The sequence below is a fragment of the Anastrepha ludens genome, chromosome 5 (assembly GCF_028408465.1).
Source record: "Anastrepha ludens isolate Willacy chromosome 5, idAnaLude1.1, whole genome shotgun sequence".
In the NCBI taxonomy this organism is placed as follows: domain Eukaryota; kingdom Metazoa; phylum Arthropoda; class Insecta; order Diptera; family Tephritidae; genus Anastrepha; species Anastrepha ludens.
In genome coordinates this window covers 62,442,671-62,461,434 of record NC_071501.1, presented here as the reverse complement: position 1 = coordinate 62,461,434, position 18,764 = coordinate 62,442,671, and the positions used below count along the sequence as shown (strand labels likewise).

General features: G+C 37.6%; 1 protein-coding gene across 2 annotated transcripts in view; it reads right to left on the bottom strand.

Annotated features, from left to right (window-relative positions):
• Positions 1-878: 878 nt before the first annotated feature.
• Positions 879-18,764, bottom strand: part of LOC128863571 (DNA-binding protein D-ETS-6-like) — a 33,501-nt gene continuing 15,615 nt past the window's right edge. For both annotated transcript variants that reach the window (XM_054102794.1, XM_054102795.1), the window contains 2 exons: positions 8,933-9,170; positions 879-8,529 (listed from right to left, as the gene is read on the bottom strand). In XM_054102794.1, the coding sequence (XP_053958769.1) occupies positions 7,923-8,529; positions 8,933-9,170 (845 nt within the window). In that variant the 3' untranslated portion in view covers positions 879-7,922. The remainder of the gene's footprint in view (positions 8,530-8,932; positions 9,171-18,764) is intronic.

The following is an 18,764-nucleotide window of genomic DNA, read 5'->3' as shown; positions in this document are numbered from 1 at the left end:
AAATATTAATCGACTTGAAGCCTCGCTTTCTCAATTTACTTACAGCAAAACTGAAGATAGTCCTTCCTCAGGACCAATCCGCTGTTTTGGCTTCCTCAAGGAACTGTTTACTAATTTTAAAAGCAGCTCATATACAGGCCGGGACATCCTTGTGTGTGAAAACAATTCATCAGGCTCCAATGTTTTCATTTGGCGGAACACTTGGATTTGATAACCACTTGCACCCCAATTCCTTTTTAATGACCGAACTTTATACTCTCTGAACTTTCTTTGTCCTTGTTTTTTTTATAGAAACTAATATATAAGTTCACATAAATCAAAAAATAAGTAACAAATTTTGTTGCCTCCCATCAGAACAACTGTTGTCTACGGGATAAAATTTTGCTCAATTTTGGGTATTCTACTCCATTGCCCGTAGAGATTGAGATACGATACGTTGGTGAGTATGGACAGCATTATACTTAATAACATAGTTTCTCTTTGTTTACTAACACAAGCGATCCAGAATTATCATATCTCAATGTAATTTATCTTTACTTAAACCATTTAGTAAGTAATCAATGCTTAAACTTAATTAAACAGACTTTGCTTCACTACCAGAAACACAACTATGTTATGTATGATTTTTTGTTGTGGAGCTGTCTTCTTTTTGTTAAATTATAATGTTCTTATGTATAATTAATCGACGAGACACAATCAAGAATTTCTAAAGATTATTTCTAATTGAGGTTGAAATGCCGACAAATAATTAATAAAAATAATTTAAGTTTTTGTTTTATTGGTAAACTGGTTTTGAGCTCAGAAATTTAAGGCTATAAAAAAGCTTATTTACAAAAATAATTAAAAAAAAACTTTTTCACATTCAACTACTGATTTATATAAAAACCCATCTCCATCAATATTTAAAGTTTCAACTCCCAAACACAGCAGTAAATCCCTCGAATCTGCGCCGGAATCAAAAACCGTCTTTGACTAATGCAAATGGATTAAATTTCTATTTTTATATTTTTAGGAATTTTAACAAATTTATTTTTATGTATGTATTACATCGAAATATCTTCAAAACGGAACATATTTATTAATTAAAATTACTAATAAAAACTTAAGTACGAAGCAATTCGACATTTTGTCATTTATTGTACTAATACGTACTAAGCTAAAAAATGTACTAATACACAAGAATTTAAATAAATAACTGTTACTCCTAAAACTATTTTTAACATACGACCGCTTTGCGCGAATTATCGTACGTGGCATTTTTTACAAATTGACTTTTTGATGCAAATTTATTCTACATTCCACAACGCATCCCCTGTTTAATTATAATAGCAGAAATCCTTATAGTTATATATATATTTTCTAATGGTTGAAATTATCGTATGGGCCATATAAAAATATTTTGTTCATAATAGTTGAGTTTACTACATATTTCTTTTTCAAATGAGAAGTAGAAGTAGGACGTAGCCTTTTGCTTAAAAATAAGTGTTCATCAAAATATCACAATGAGTATTTATATTTAAAACATTCTTCAATAGTAAAAGCCTCGATAATTGAAAGATACGACAAAGACTAAATTATTTATATTTAAATAATAGTTTTTAAATTGATAACAAATTGTTACTCATTTCTTCTGCTTAATTTTATTTTATGCATCTTAAAATTATAAAAAATATGGAATAAAACCTTTATACTGAATGCTTATTTTTTCAATTAATTTCACTAAGATTTAAGATCACAAGTAAGTGCCATTTTCTGCTAACACACTTATAATAAAAGTTGTGAGCGAAATTTTCGTGCTAAAAAATCGGGTTTGCACCGGACAAATACAAACTTCTTCAACGGGAAAACTGTGAGTTTAGGTTTTTTAGTATATCAGTTAATTATCTAAACACATGTAAAGTTTGATTTTTAAATTTGTAAGCAAAAACACAGAAAAGTGGAAACAACGCTCTACGATAATTTCGCGTAAAGGGGTTCATATGTACAACTAGTTCTTTTCTTACTATTACAATATTTTGACCAGTTCCGTTAACATTCAAGTTTTTAATATGTAACAACAAATATTACCGAATATATTCGTACCGATTTACCGTGGTGATAATTAGCAAATTTTTTCAGTTCTGGTAACGCGAGATCGGAAATTTAATAAATGGAAATGAGATTATTCATGTTACTTTATTTAAAATGATATACAAAACTTTGCTTCTCACTTTCTTTGCAAATGTGTAGAAAAAATGTACGTACAAAGTTTAAGAGACTTCGACCACCGAATAATAGCGGCAACGCACCCTCTGAATGTATGTACATATAATGCTGAAAACAGTGACCGACGTACGTAGTCTCTTACCGCTGCCCCTAACGAACACAAAATGGAGTAAAACTCATCCCGTAGGGAGCAACTGCGTTCTTTTAGTTACATATTTACACAATACATCGGTTTGTGTGTATTTGTTTTTGTAAATGATTTCGAAATGTACTGCTTGGCAACACTGTGTGGTGAGAGACCAATCAGCTGACAGGGTACTACGGGAATTTCCAAAAATCCTGCACGATACGGAAGGAAGTAATTTTTCATTTACATGGGGTTCTCATTAGTTTGATCGTAACAGCTGACAGGGGACTGCGTTTACGTCGGTCACTGTTTTCAACATAAGTATGATAGATACATTTTGTGCAACTGGTTTTAACTAAGAGGCTTGTAATAAACATATTAAAAATTTGAGAAATATATTTATATTATCTCCATTATACAATCTTCTTTATTCAATGGATTTACCAAAAAATTGGGAGGGTGGGTGCCTCACGAGCTCAACGAAAAAAATTAAAAAAGTCGCCTTCAAATTGCTTCTCAGCATCTCGCCCACCATCGAGCAACAAGCGGTCAAAAACAGCGCTTTTTGTAACGAATTATCACGGGAGATGAGAAATGATGCTTATAATCAATATGAAACAAAGAAAGAAGTGGGTGACTCCAGGAGATACGCCAAAGCCGAGAGTCAAGCCGGATCTGCTCGACACGGTTAACAAGAAGCTCTACATTGGTGAGCTATACCACGTCAATGAGGCTATTCGACTGAAAAGACCTGATCGACTTGGTCAAACCATACTCCTTCACGACAACGCGGAGCCCCATCTTGCACAAGTCGTCAAAGCCGCATTCCAAAAGCTCGAATGGGAGATCCTTCAGCATCCGCCGTATTCTCCGGGCCTTGTACCAACCGATTACCATCTTTTTCGCTCCTTCCGTTGCCTTCGATAACAAAGAGGTTGTTAAAAACTGGCTCAACAACTTCTTTGACACCAGATCAGGCGATTTTTGGGGAACGGCATCAACAAATTGGTCCATAGTGCCGATTATAGTTCGTTCTCGGTCCAGTAAGATGTTGTGCTGATTGCATTATATGATAAGACTCAGTTCAGGATTCAGTTTTATAATACGATAATACCGATGAGATTGGAGAAGTCCACACAAGTGGGGAAAGTCCTAATTGACATTCACTTGGGAGTGGATTGGACGATTCCTCTGTGTACGGTCAAAGCAGCTAACAATTTCAGAGAGAGGGCGAGCTAATGTGAGAAGGCGAAGCATCCCAGAATATCTGGTTGTGTGCTGGGTTTAGGACCCGCCACGTAAAAATTCTTCCCCAATGAAAACGACAACAAAAGCTCGGATGAGGACGTCTTATTCTGATGACGACCCCTGCAAACGAACTAAGAACTATGATTTGAGGGCATGCAACTGAAATGTCCGGTTCCTTAATGAGGAAGGTGCCTCTGCCCGACTGGTTGATGTCCTCGTGAGAGTAAAGGCTGGCATCACTGCCATTCGAGAGATGCGATGGATTGGGCAAGGCAAGAAGAGAATTGGACCTTGCGACCTCTCCTACAGCTGTCATGTAAAAAGCGTAAATTCGGTGTTGGACTTATAGTGGGAGAGAGACTTCATCGCCAAGTACTGTCGTTCAGTACTGTCTTCTTCCGGTGGACGAGCGTCTCGCATTAATCCGCATCAAAGCGACAGTTTTCAACATCTCGCTCATTTTCGCCCACGCCCTGATGGAAGAGAAGGACGATCCTATCAAATATTCCTTCTATGTATAACCGCTGCCCCCATCACGACATAAAAATCGTGCTTGGCGACTTCAGTGTCAGGGTCGGCACGGAGGGAATTTTTGGTCCCACTGTCGGAAAACTCTGTTTCACAACGAAAAATCCAGCAACTGACAGAATCTGATCGACTTCGCCGTGGCTCGAAATATGGTAGTCTGCAGCACCAAATTCCAGCATAAAAAAATACACCAAGCTACGTGGCTGTTTCTTGATTGAAAAACGCGAAACCGAATCGATCATGTTATGATAGATGGAAGACACGCTTCTAGTGTTTTAAATGTACGTAGGAGCCGAGGACTCGACATCGACTATCTTGTTGCAGCCAAACGACGCACACGCCTTTGTGCAGCAAAAAACGTACATCTAACTACACAAAGAATGTTCGTCATCGGAAAGCTACAATCGCAACAGACAACCAGAAAATTCGCCACTCGACACTCACTCCTGCTCTCGGAGAGTAGAGTAGAATGGGGTAAGATAGGTCATTTTTTTTTGGAGAGCTCTTGCTACGGTGTTTTTGCATTGATTTTGAAAAATAAGCAAGATTTTGAAAGGTTATTTATCTGCTAACATTTTGGTTATACTGACTTATGTTTGGCTAAATATTTTTTGGAAGCTGCATTCAATAAGACAAAGGTACTTTTTTTCGATATTTTCAAAATCGGGGGGCACGATAGGTCACTATGTGTGAGAGGAAAAGAACAATGTACATGGCTTGGAAATTAACGTTTTAACTTTTATTTATAGAGTATGAACACTGCACATGTTATAAAAGTTAGGATTTTTTCTTTAATTCATCACGCGAGCACGTAATGTTTCGAACGGAATTTTAAATTGTTTAGAGGCTGATCGAACACTAGCGCCATCTCGGACTGCCGCGATTGCGTTTTTTACATCCTCTTCATTTCGTTTCGGCGTTTTTCGCACATAATTACGCACCATTTTGCTGAAAAAACAATTAAAATTTATTTTATTCAATTAAAAGTAGTGACCTATAATGCCCCCAGACGGCTGACCTATAGGGCCCCCAAGCACATGTTTTATGTTAGTGTCGATATTTTTTTTTAAAACAATAATATCAAAAAACTAACACATTATTCGTGTTCAGCATTATTTTCTACGTAAAATAAAACTCACCTGACAAATATTTACATACATTAAATGCACTGCACCGTAGAATAAAAAAAATGCTATGTCGGAGAAAAGCTCACAAAAAACTAAACGACGCCAGAACTAGGATAACTAATGAATGGTGACGGCCGAAATGACAGTCGCAAACGTTGTTCCCCACCACGTATTCAATTCACATAAGACGAGTGACCTCTGCAAAAACAGTGCGACGAAAACCCCACCTACCTATTGTGCCCCCATACCTATCTTACCCCATTCTACTCTACTACCTAAAATCCGGCATGCACGAGCAATGGAACCATATTTCTCGTTATATTTCTCCGAAAAAACAATTGGTACGACGAGGATTGTCATGCTGCCGCGAAAAGAAAGAATGCTACCTATAGAGCCACGCTGCGATGGAGACCAACGCGAGCCATGTGTGATCGCTACTAGGATCTCAAAAAAGAAGAGAGACGTATTGACAGAAGGAAGAAACGAGATACCGAAATACGTGGGTGCGAAGAGCTTGAGATGCTGGCCAACAGGAAAAACGTCCGAAAATTATACCAGAAAGTTCGGCGGCTTACAGAAGGTTTCAAGACCGGGGCGGTTTCCTGTAGGAACAAAAACGGTGATCTGGTGATTGACAACCAGAGCATGCTTGAATTATGGAGGGAACACTTCTCAAACCTGCTAAATAATGACAATTGCGCATGTCATAGATAATATGAAGATCTCGATACCCCAATTGTTGAGAACGGGACTATCGTTCCGCTACCCGACCAGAGGTGAGAATAGATATAACGCCGCTAAAGAACAACAAAACCGCGAGTGCCGACGGACTGCTGGCTGAGCTATTCAAACATGGGGAGAAGCTGATAAGGTGCAGCACCAGCTCCTATTCGAAATATGGTCAGATGCCTGCCGATTGGAATTTGAGTGTGCTCTGCCCAATATGCAAGAATGGTGATACTGCAATCTGTGCCAAGTACCGCGGGATTAGTTTCTAAATATCGCGTATAAGGTTCTAGCGAACGTATTGTGTGAAAGGCTCAAGCCCACCATCAACCAACTGATTGGATCTGGAAACTCCACCACCAACCAAAATGCACAATACGCCAAGTCTTGGAAGATACCCATGAAAGGAGAATCGACTCACACCATCCTTTATTCGATTTCAAAGCTATATTGCCGTGATGTCTGACTCGCTGTCATGTGACTTCTTTAAACTGGTGCTGGAAAAGACGGTGTGAGCTGCAGAACTTAATTGCTCAGGCAAAGTTTTTTATAGGAGCATACGTCAGCGTTGACGTATGTTGATGATATTGATATCATCGGCCTCAACAACCGCGCTGTTAGTTCTAACTTTTCCGAACTGGATAAAGAAGCATAGCGAATGGGTGAATGAGGACAAAACGAATTACCTCCTGTTATGAAACAAACAGTTGACAGTACCCGCATATCGTGGGTCACTGTTGACAGTTATGATTTCTTTCGTTGTAAGAGATTTCGTTTATCTAGGAAGCAACATTAACTCCGATAAAAATGTCAGGCTTGAAATCCAACGAAGAATCTCTCTTGCCAACAAGTGCTACAGTGGACTATGTAGGCAATTGAGCTGTAAACTAATAATTTACAAGGCTCTAATCATGCTCGCCCTGTCGTATGACGCAGAAGCGTGGACGATGACAACATCCGATGAGGCGTCACTAGGAGTGTTTGAGAGAAAGATTCTGCGCAAGATTTTTGGACATTTGCACGTTAGCAATGGCGAGTATCGCAGGTGCTGGAATGATGAGCAGTATGATCTTTACGACGACATAGACATCCATTGGCTACGTTGGCTGGGTCATACCGTCCGAATGGATACAAATGCTCTGGCGCTGAAAGTATTCGATGCTGGTGGTAGCAGAGAAAGAGGAACGATGGAAACATCAGGTGAAGAAGGACTTGGTTTCACTTGGTGTTTACAACTGGCGCCGGTTAGCACGGGAAATAGACGTAAAGAAGAAGAATAGCATACACGCTGCCAACCAAACGTTCCAAGTTCGATCTCCCTCAAATAAACATTTCTTTCCGACTGATCGTGACTAAAACGGGATCGGACCGAAACTTGACTGTTACGGACATATTCTATTTCACCTGATCGAGAACACTACTTTGTTTTTAGAGAATTTAACATTTGAGCGAGGTCAGAGCAGACTTCTTCTATCTTATTGGCATTCCACTCACTTTTGCTTATTCTTCCTAGCCCAAACAACGTTCATATTATTTATTTGTGCTGCTATAGATATATACAACTATCTATAAATTAGTGTTATATTAGTTACCTCTGGTAGTGGTATATATTTATAAATGTGTGTTTCTAACTGTGCATTGCGATTATCCACATTAAACCTAGTTTCGTCTGTGCCGGTGCCATACACTTAAATTGTGTATGCAGGGCATGTGTAATTATTTCTCTAATACCTTTACGCAGTTTTGAGAGTAAATACATGCCTGAACATGTGTGCTTATATAAAAGTATATACATGTTCACATAAATGCATACCAATTATTTTCCTATTTCCTAACCGGGGAAAGGTTCATCACATAACGCTGCGGGTGGTAGGTAGAAACTTGCATCTTTTAAATGCATAACAAATATGCCTTAAGTCAACTGTTAAGTATATACATTAATTTATACATAATTTTACGAGTTAATTAAATGTATTAGGTGGTGGACGAGGATCGAAAGAACCAGGCGAATATGGCCAGTATGGGGGCGGGCGCGCCAAAACGGATGTGCTACTACTGTTATTACTATTGTTTCCACTAACAGTATTGCTGTTATTCTCGGTTGTGCTCTCAGTCACCGTCGAGGAAAGACGTGCCAGCGCTGGTGGTTGCAATGATAAGGATGTTGGGGATGTTGGATTTACGATTGTAGTTAACGCTGATTCTTGTTGCTGCAATAAATTTGTACTTGTTGCATTAATATGTGCTTGGTTTCCCAAACCAATGTTGGGTGAACTCGAAATTCCAATTGGCGAAGGTATAGATGCCGTAGATGGCGATAGAAAGCCAATACTCGATGATGAAGAGGCCGAGGTGAGATCCGATTGGAGGTTGGAATAATGATGATGCGGAAGCCCCATGGAGGGTGAATGATGATGATGATGATGTTTGTAGGAACTCAACATACTAGTCGTAGCATCACAACCCTGTGCCTGCGCTTGACATGCTGCCATCAAACCATGAAAGTCAAATTTGTACGCATAACGTTTCCCATGGACCTTAGTCATTATGTTTTTATCATAGTAATATCTAAGAGAAATGAAAAAAAGGCATATTTATTAATATATATTACAAAGAACAATTTTAATAGGTATTATATACGTAAATGTATTATATATGTGTGTACATACATATTTGGAATTTGAGAAATTGCAAAGATCTAAAAACTCGCATGCGATAAATTTCCTTTATAAAATTCACAAGTCTTACATATACCTATACATATCTGTATATGTATGAATGTGTGGCATCCACTCTCCACACTTGTACATGCTAAGTGTTTACGAACGTATCTTACCGCTCCCTAGTCGCACTCCTCATATGCCCAACACATTTTGTTTCTCTGCCTTTTGGTTTTGTTTAATTTCCAAGCGTGTGCGCACCACCATACAAGCGTTGGTGCAGAAACACTTTCTCGCTCACTCTTTCTTACCTTAAAGCTCTGCTGAGTTTGTCGTAGTTCATATTTGGTTTTGCCTTTCGTTCTCCCCAGCGCTTAGCAACTTCATCAGGGTCGATGAGCTTGAACTCGCCATTGGTGCCCTCCCATGTTATGCACTTTGCATTTGACGAATCGGAAAGAAGTTCAAGTAAGAATTGCCACAATTGGATCTGTCCAGAGCCCTGTGCAACCAACCGATGGGATGCGGCATTCAGTAGCTGATAGGGATCTGCAAAAATTAAGAAAAGGAAAAATAAAACTTAAAACATGAAAGTTTCTGCACATGTACATATGTATGATGGTAAAGGATGTTTAGATGTATGTACAAACATATAGTTCATAAGATCTGCGTACTCCTTATAAATATTTTTAACCCTTTATAAGGCAGAAGGATTCAGAGTAATAAAATAACTTGCGCTTATATTTTTGGCATGTTTTTATTTAAATAACAAAAATAAACTTAAAAGAAAAGCACTAATTATTTCGGAAGTTTTGGAAAAATAGGTGGTAAAAATATTCCCACTGCCCGTCAACAGAGCCACATGCAAGCTGAATTTGAGACATTATTTTCTATGAAATTGTGCAAAACAAGGCGTGATGCAAAGAGGGACATTACACTTGCTGCATTTTATTTTGCTACGCTTATCTTTGACCTTTGTGCTGCGCAATTTACAGCGTCGGTAAGTTTCCAACTCTGCTGGCATATGGTCACCTACGTTTACAAACCGCAGTTCTTCAGGTACAGCATTTACAGTTTTTTTATATACCTCTGGGCATGCTATGCGTGATTTCTTGATATATGTAGGCAAGATTGATCTTTTTTTTCTGCTGCTATAGCCACTAATCAATCCTCTGGCAACAGCCACCCGAAATTCTAAGTTGGTAAGCTGTTCTACTCTCGACGTTAGGGAATATAAAATGAAAGAGTTTGTCAAGCTTGCGTCCACCAAGAAGTAGAATATCCGCAACCACCAGCGTTTACTTCTCCTTCTGACAGCTTACGTCCCCTTCACTTGGTCAAAACGGTCGACACCGCCCATTCTTTTGGTGTATTCTTTCACAACCATAGGACAACTTACAGCTACCCTGGCGCCATTTTTTTGCGTTCTTTGTACAGTTGTAACTTCCACTTTAGGATGAAACGCAGTTGTCAACAATAAAACCTCTTTAGTATCTTGCCACACAGTAAATGCTACATCATGTTTAGTTCTCCACTTGAATTCACATTTTTTCAACTTTAGGCTTTTGTTTCTGCCGTTCAAATGCAAAGTGTCTAAAATTTTCTTGAAGCGTTTTACTGGCATAACTTCAGCTATTTCATTCACACGAAATCCAGGATCCGATGACCAATATAAATCGATATGTGGAAGAATATGATAACTCATTATAATGAGAATGCCTAAAAAAGCACTAATTTCCTGTGTGTCAACAGGCTGCCAATTTTTTTATATTTTGCTGCTCCGCATACAAGTTTGCCTGAGTAACAATCAAATCGAAAACTTCATCACTAAAAAACTTTTTGAAATGCGCTACTGGCCGTGCTCTCCTATTCAATAAATACCGAGGTTTTATTGTCACCTTATCAAATGCATCGGGATCTGGCCTGGATGTCCAGAAAACCTTCCCCCATGACTCATCTTCACATTCAGATTCATCAGTCAATTCTTGTTCTAAGGGTGATGATGAATGTACTATCAAAGGCTCTTCTGGCTGCGTGTTATCTAATTGTGAACATAGTGCTATTGTAGTGCCGTTGTATTGTATTCACGTTGAACTCTTCTGCCTCATCAGACTCAAATCCGTCTTCTGAGCCATCATCGGGCATGTCCAACATCTGCTCAATATCATTTTCATTCAAATAACGCGGTATTTTTCATGAAAATCTGAGAAAAGAAGGAACTAGTTCAACAAATGGACATAACATGCCACGGGCAGCGGGAATATTTTTCCCACCAAGTAAAAAGTCTTCTCACATCTAAATATGATAGTAACTTGTACGGTATAGCAAACAACTTGTAGAACAAACATAAATACATAAAAAAAACAGTTTCTGACCTCGTTTCAAATAAAAAATATGAAGATTCACGGAGTAACAAATTTTCTTTCAAAATTACCGCAATTTTTGACAGCTAGTGGCGCCAAGAAAAAATATGTCACACAAACGTCATTTTTTTTTTATAATATATTAATAAACCAGATCTCCTTAGTTGCCAGTGCAACAAATTAGGACTCCTTTGATAACTTACATAAAAAGATAAATAAAGTTTTTGTTGGTGGTAAATATATCGCCTCTGCCTTAAAAAGGGTTAAATTGATTAGAAACACAATATAAATTTAAGTTACAAAATTAAAAGAAAATAAGAAGATTCCTCACTTCATTGTAACATGTACTTATAAATACAGCAAGCAGAAAGTCTGCGTACAATTTGGGCGTTTTCCAAAACGCCTGTTCCTTTGTGTTCGAACAAAGTAACATGTATCGTTGATGTTCTCGATACGCAACAAAAAGCAACCAAGGCATCACTAAAAAAGCTGATGCCATAGGTGTACATGTAGAAAGCAGTACATATAACGGTACTAATAGCGGTCGCCCCCCGGCAGGCAATGGCAAACCTCCGTGTATTTCTGCCGTGAAAAAGCTCTTCATAAAACAATCTGTCGTTCGGAATCCGCTTAAAACTGTAAGTCCCTCCATTTGTTGAACAACATCAATACGCACTCCACAAGTAGGAGGAGGAGCTCGGCCAAACACCCAAGAATATTTATATAGTATATAGTAGTAATTCTTTATTTATTTAAAAATATTGCATCTTACATTTCAATAATTTATACAATAATTCATTTAAATATATACATAAATACATAAAGAAAGAAATAATAAATTTGTGACAATACAATGTTGTCTGTCACAGCTCAAAAATTAATCAAAAATTAAACTCTGCAACAAGAAATTCTCTATAGCGTAAGGCTGAGTATATAAAGCAAGTTAGTCTTTTCCAATTGTGGCCATTAGGTATATCTATTGCTTCTGCTTCATTTCGCTGCGTTTAGGTATCTCATTCTTATCTCCTTCAGTACCGGACATCTTCCTAAGAAGTGCTGCATATCTTCTTCCTCGTTTAAATTGCAGAGAGTGCATATTTTCTGAGCATTTCCATGCGTAGTTACATTTAGCTTTAGTAAACCACATCGTGCTTTGAAAATTGTCGTAATGTCAGCTATCTTCTTTAATATATGATTCCCCATGTTGACATCTTTTACTTTGATTTTGGTAAGAAGTGTCGCACAGCGATCTTGCCAGTCTATAGCGGTGATGGTTTCTTCAAACTTCAGACTGAACTCCATTCCCATGTCGTTCAGATGCTTAAACCAAAACACATTTTTACTTAAGATGCCTTGTGTTAGTTTGTGTGGGAGTCTGTTGCAATTGTATTTATAAATGACTTTCCAGATATACTTTATGCGTAGCTCTAAAGAATAAATGTGGATATCTTCTAAATTAGTTTCTGGTGTTATTGCATAATTCGGAGTGAACTCGGGTAGTTTGAGGATTCTTTTAATGAAGTAACGTTGAAGTTTATTTACTTCATACTATGTGGGAGCGTTTTCCCCTGTTCGACGCGTAGAAAACAATTACAAGCAAACCAGGATTTTAACATCTAATCCCAGGACGAGGCGTCCAAGAACACTATCAGTCCGAGAAGAGCGCAGCATAATTAATATAGCAAAGATCAACCCTCGAATTACGTCATCAAAAATTATTGAAAGCATTGTAATGTTTAAAAAAAAGTATTTGTGCGAAAACTGCCAGAATAGTTCTACATAAAGCTATCTATCATAGTAGATCGCTCGAAGAAAGCCGTTTATTTCACTTGTGATCAGAAGAAAGCATATTGAATTTGCTAATAATTATTTAAATAAGCCTCTCGAGTATTGGAAACAAGTCATTTTTCAGACGAAAGTAAATTTCGTATTTTTTGGGATAAGAGGTCGTCAAATGGATTGGCGCAAGTCAGGAACAGCTCTTGAGAAACAAAATCTGGATGGTACAGTCAAGCACGGCGATGGTGGAGTTATGGTGTAGGTTAGTTAGAATTTATTGCATCGACAATGGATAAATGGGGGTCTTTGAACATTTTAACATATATTATTTGTAATGCTTTTTCCATATGTTTTAAAATTGTACTCTGACTTTCTGAATGCTATATTTATACGTTGCTACAATTATTTACCGTTATGTAATCAATAAAGTGAGGAATATTTTTATTTTGTAACCCAAGAATGTAATGAAAGAATAAGTATATTTTATCAATATATTTTTTAATTTTTAATTTTTTTTTTGTGTTTTAATCAATCTAAAAATATTTGTAAGGAGTACGCAGACTTTATAGGCCATGTGTATATACAGTCGTCACACAATTTATTCGTACACCCTGCATAGTACGTAAAAAGCTTTAGCATGGGGCAAAATATTTGCTGTGACAATATATTTTTTTTGGGTCAGTGTAAGAATCTTACATTCCTGATGAAATGCCGCAAACAAAACTCCCGTTATTTAAACTCACACTGAGGGATTCCAAGGAAAGCAGGCAGACGTAGCAAAATGCTGTAAAATATTACATATTACACTTTCAGTTCATGATATTGAATTGATTGTAAAAGTAACAGTAAATATGTGTTTTTACTAATATTGCTGAAAACGAAATAATATAGTTTTTTTTTTTTTAGTCTTTCTCGCTGATTTAGTAATATATCGATTGAAAGTGACAAAATGGGACGAAGTGCGGATTTACCATTAGAAATGCGTAAAATTATTTTTAAATTGTACATGCAAAACAGGTCTCTGCGCGAAATCGTCCAAAAATGTGCAAATCGCATTCTACGGTGCAAAGTGTTATTGCTAATTACGTTAATACTGGTTAATTGGAAGCTAATCACCACCAAGCTGGAAGGCGAAAAATATTGACTTCACGTAAGGAACGCAACATAGTACAAAATTTTTCAAAATTTTGTTCGTTTGTATACATCGTGCTACGTATCAGGTGTATCTGTTTATAAACTGTGAGTGTACGAATAAATTGTGTGACCACTGTACATACTCGTAATGCCACAACACATTTATATTGCATAACAACATGCGTACAAGGAACATTTATGTAAAAGGTGGCACAAAATTAATTATCCAAGCTGCAGTCTAGTTCACAAGTGATAAAGATGATTGACGTACGAGGCAAAAATTGTTAATTTTCCGATAGAGTAAGTCAATTCTCACGATTCGGGCGTTTGCTGGAAGACCATTACATTTTTAAATTTCGAAGGTGTATGCGAAAGCGATCTTCAAGCAACTTCGTGTTTAGCCCTCAACTCACAAGCGCCATAATTAGGGCAGCGCTTCCAAGTATAAGCAGGAATAATTTACCGATTATGATTATTCTTACCAAATTTTGTCGCTCATTGTCCATTCAATATGTTTAGATATTAATTTGTCTCGTATGATTTTCTTTCACCACAAAAAATTGGTACGAATTTCATTCTTTGCGAAAAAAATATTGCTTGCTGCCAAATCAAGCTAGCTAGCCGCATGCGTTGACAGCACTGGAAAACAGCTGCCAAGAAAATCATTTGTTTGAAGACACTTAATGAGCGAGTACTCACCGAGAATTTATTGGTGTGAAGAAAACATCGAGCATTTAAAAAATTTAAACTCAATTCAGATTGCAAACGCAACAATAAATAGCGAGCGACCAAATTTGGTAAGGTCAGGTTTCCCAATACTTTGAAAATGAAGAAATACTCATGATCAGAAATGCAGGTGTATTGGCTGCTCCAATTCGGATTCAGAATAATCCGAACGAGAAGAGTCAACTAAATACTCAAACTCTTGCGACGTAATAGAAGGATATTCAAATAATGAAATTAAATCACTCATGAGACTGCGGCGGTCAATTGTAGAATATTTCATCGGTACACAAACCAAATGGTTGTAATTTAACCCTAAGCTTTTTCAGTCAGATATGCAAGCAGTGTACCACCAAAAACTAACTCTGGTAGGAGGGTAAGAGTTCCACCAAGGAGAAAAGTGTTGATGCATATTGGTCCATCAGCAACACTACAACGTTTCGACGGCTTGGCGACCTATTTGGAGTATATCAGCCAACTGCTTGGCATGTGGTAAGCAATGCTTCTACATGGATCATATAAATTGGCTGCAAGGTACAGCAGCGGATATGGAAAGGAAATTTGAGGAAAAGAGTGGGAGACACCGGGTTTTATTGGAGCTATTGACTGCATGCATATTCGCATCAAAGCTCCATAAACGAATACGGAAGATTAGGGCAAACTAATAGGAAACACAAAGCCGTAGCGAAGTCACAAAGTTTATTTCCAATAGATTTCTTCATTTTGGAGATTCCGCTTATCCATTAAGCTGGTTAATAACGCCTCATAATGTTTAGGGCAACTTGGTTGTATCGCAAAGAAATACTTCTACCCGTATTGCTGTAGAAAACAGCTTTAAAAACTCGATTTAGAAAAATGTATTTTATAGAACAACTCAATTTGAGTTTCGCTATTAATGCTTAATGCATTTATTCTTCATACTATTTGTGTAACATTAACATACAGAGTAAACTATTTAAACTACCGAACTATTTACAACGAATTATGCAGTCAGAGAAGCTTGAGTGGCGTCTCGCTAATAACATAACGCTAATAATAAAAAAGCCCTCGCCCAGAGTTTAAATAGCCCTTTAATTTCTAAATTTTACGATCATTTCAAATCTTTATTGTTCCGCCAGGATGTCGGGCTTCCTATACATTGGACCATGCCGGCCATCTTGGATCCGTTTCTGGATGCGTCTTTTGAAATGCACGAGCTTAAATCTGTGGTAAGGGAATCAAAAAACAATAAAACCCCTGGCCTAGATCGTATAAGTTACGAATTTTATAAATATGCACCTGAAAGCTTTTTGTATAGGGGATTATCAATTTCAAAATTCAAATCAACACAATATTAAAAAAAAGTGAATTCCAACCTCGTTCCGAAAAGCCGTAATTGTGTGTTTTTTTTTCAAAAAAGGGAAGAAAAAAGATGAAAACTTTTACATTATTTTTTACTTCTCATTTGCATTCGATACTATCTCCCGAGATATATTTTTATTGTATAAACTGGCATTTTATGGCCACTCATATGACAGAAATATTAGTATTGTTATCCGAAGACACTTCAAATACATATTATTTGGCTGCATGACGAACTATAGGGGAATGATTTTATGAATTTTCATAACTACACTTTTGAGTTTAAATATAAATATTTTGTGCGTACTAAGTTTTAGTTATTGTTTGCAGTTTATAATAACACACTTGAACTTTTTATTTTTATTTTAATTAAGCTTATACAATGTTAACTATTATATAAACTGGAGTAGTCATGCAGCACTAGCATCAGAGACTATCAGCTGTCCGGGAAGTATCGACGGTTTTATTTCCTTCGGAGTAGGTCGACGTCTTTTAGGAATCCGTACATTGTTCTTTTGTTTTTTTCAGATGGGTTCATGAGAAGTGGGGTGGGGTCAGTTCCAACGAAATTTTGTTGTCTTTTGACATCGTGTCCTGGGCAGAAAGCAATTAGACGGAGAACGCTTGTTGAAGCATTACAGAAGGGGCATTTGGAGATGAGCATGTGTGAGTATGGTGTGTGCTATTCGGTGTGATCATGTTTGTTGGTATGGATGAAGGGTAGTGAGGATTGGTACGGGTTGGGTTGATTCTGAGGTAATAATGGTTGTAATCTATCCAATCAAGAGCCAGCTTGGTGCGTCTTTTTTGGTTAACTTGGCGATATATTTCGCTCTTGATGAAGAGACTGGATGTGACTGTCGGGATGAAAGTAGTGTCTTTGGCCATTTTGTCTGCGTAGAAGAGATTGTCTCTAATGCAGTTGATGATGTTAATTGGTGTTATTGCAATAATTGATGGCGTACAAATTATATATTTTCCTGTATTTTTGGTAGCGTGTTGGACAGCGTGCAATATTGCAGTAGCTTCCGCTGTAAAGATGAAGCAGAAGAATTGGTTAGTTTTTCTAGCTTACGACAGCGAAAATAGTGTATACTGGTTTGGAGCCGTCAGTGAAAATAAACCTCCAGTTATCTTGTTTGAATCGAGCCATTGTTTCGCGGAACATAGCGTTGTTGACTGCGTTAGGAGTGCTGGATTTGGGCAGGAGCGATAACTGATCTATAAATGACGATTTTGAAACCAGCCACGGGAGGTTACGAGGCTTACGTAAGTGGGGACTTCTTAGTGGTAAGTTATTATCTTTGGCGAATATGGTGAATTTACAGAGTGAACCATATGAAGTGTTACCAACTTCACACTGCTTGTATCTGTAAAACAGCTCATGACATCAACGCCAAAATTGTTCTTATGACAGTTCAATATATTGTTTAGCATTTGCGTCTCAGTTTTGTTGAATTTTTTTTTTTTTCTGTGATGGAATTAAAACGTAATAGTGTGATTGCGTTACATTTGGCTGGAAAATCACAACCAGCCATTGTTCGTGAGCTCAGTCACCTCAAAGTGAATAAAATGTTTGTGTATCGCACTATAAAACGTTACAATGATACTGGAAGCATTGCAAAACGCTATGGAGGTGTACCAAAAAAACCCGCAACAACGCCAGAAATGGTTCGGAAAGTGAATGCTCGACTTGAACGAAATCCACGACGAAGTGGAAGAAAAATGGCTAAAGAACTGAAAATATCGCAAGACAGCATTCGACGCATATTGAAAAATGACCTCAAGATCAAGGCTTACAAGTTCCAAAAAGCGCACGATCTTTCACCCCAGCAAAAAAAAACAATCGTTGCGAAAGAGCAAAGGAGTTTTTGCGCTTGCACAAACGTGGCGAATTTCCTAACATTGTGTTTCCTGATGAAAAAAATTTCCCCACGATTAGAAAAATGTTTACCAAATGGTATTAACGCATAAGCACATTCTGCTACGGCCAACGTCAATTGGATTTACCACCCCGCACATAAATATATATATATATATATATATATCTATAATTGGCGCGTACACCCTTTCTGGCTATTCGGCCGAGCTCCTCTTATACCTATTAATAAGAAATCTTAATCAGGGATTAATAAACGATGATCGATGCGTTCCAACTCACTAAGGTGAGTACGTCATCATAGCTAAATTTATTCCCAACAATAAAATAATACTCATGCTCCATATAAATCTGACACCCTCTGATCCAATAATAGGGGATTCAGCAGCGGAATTGTGCCCGGTCATTTCACTCGAATTCTTACGCTGTTCAGTCAGATGGCAACAAAATAACATGTGGGGTGACTATGTTGATTTTTCTCGTATATCACCACACAATCTCGGTTTTTTGTAAACATAAGATCTGGTTAACGGTCTGATCTTGGCTACACTTCTAAAAACTTTTCACCATGTCTAGTAATCTATTGCTCAGAGATCAATTAAGTATAATATATCACCTACACAATATCAGTTTTTGTCAGCAAACCAGTCAAAGTACTGGTTTGCCCATATTCGCCCGACCCGACGGATTTCGATGACTCTTTGGGCCCATTCCAATCGACGAGGCTTGTCCGCAGGCAACAATCTTTGCGTCAATTGAATCTTATACGGGAATAAATGCAAATCAATGCGGATAATTCGTTGTAAAGTGGTTCGAGCAATGCCCAACTTCTGAGAACGGCGATTTTCGGATGTCCTTGGCGACGTCTCAACACTGGCCCGTACAAGAGCAATATTCTCATCTGATCGCCTTGGTCGGTTTTGA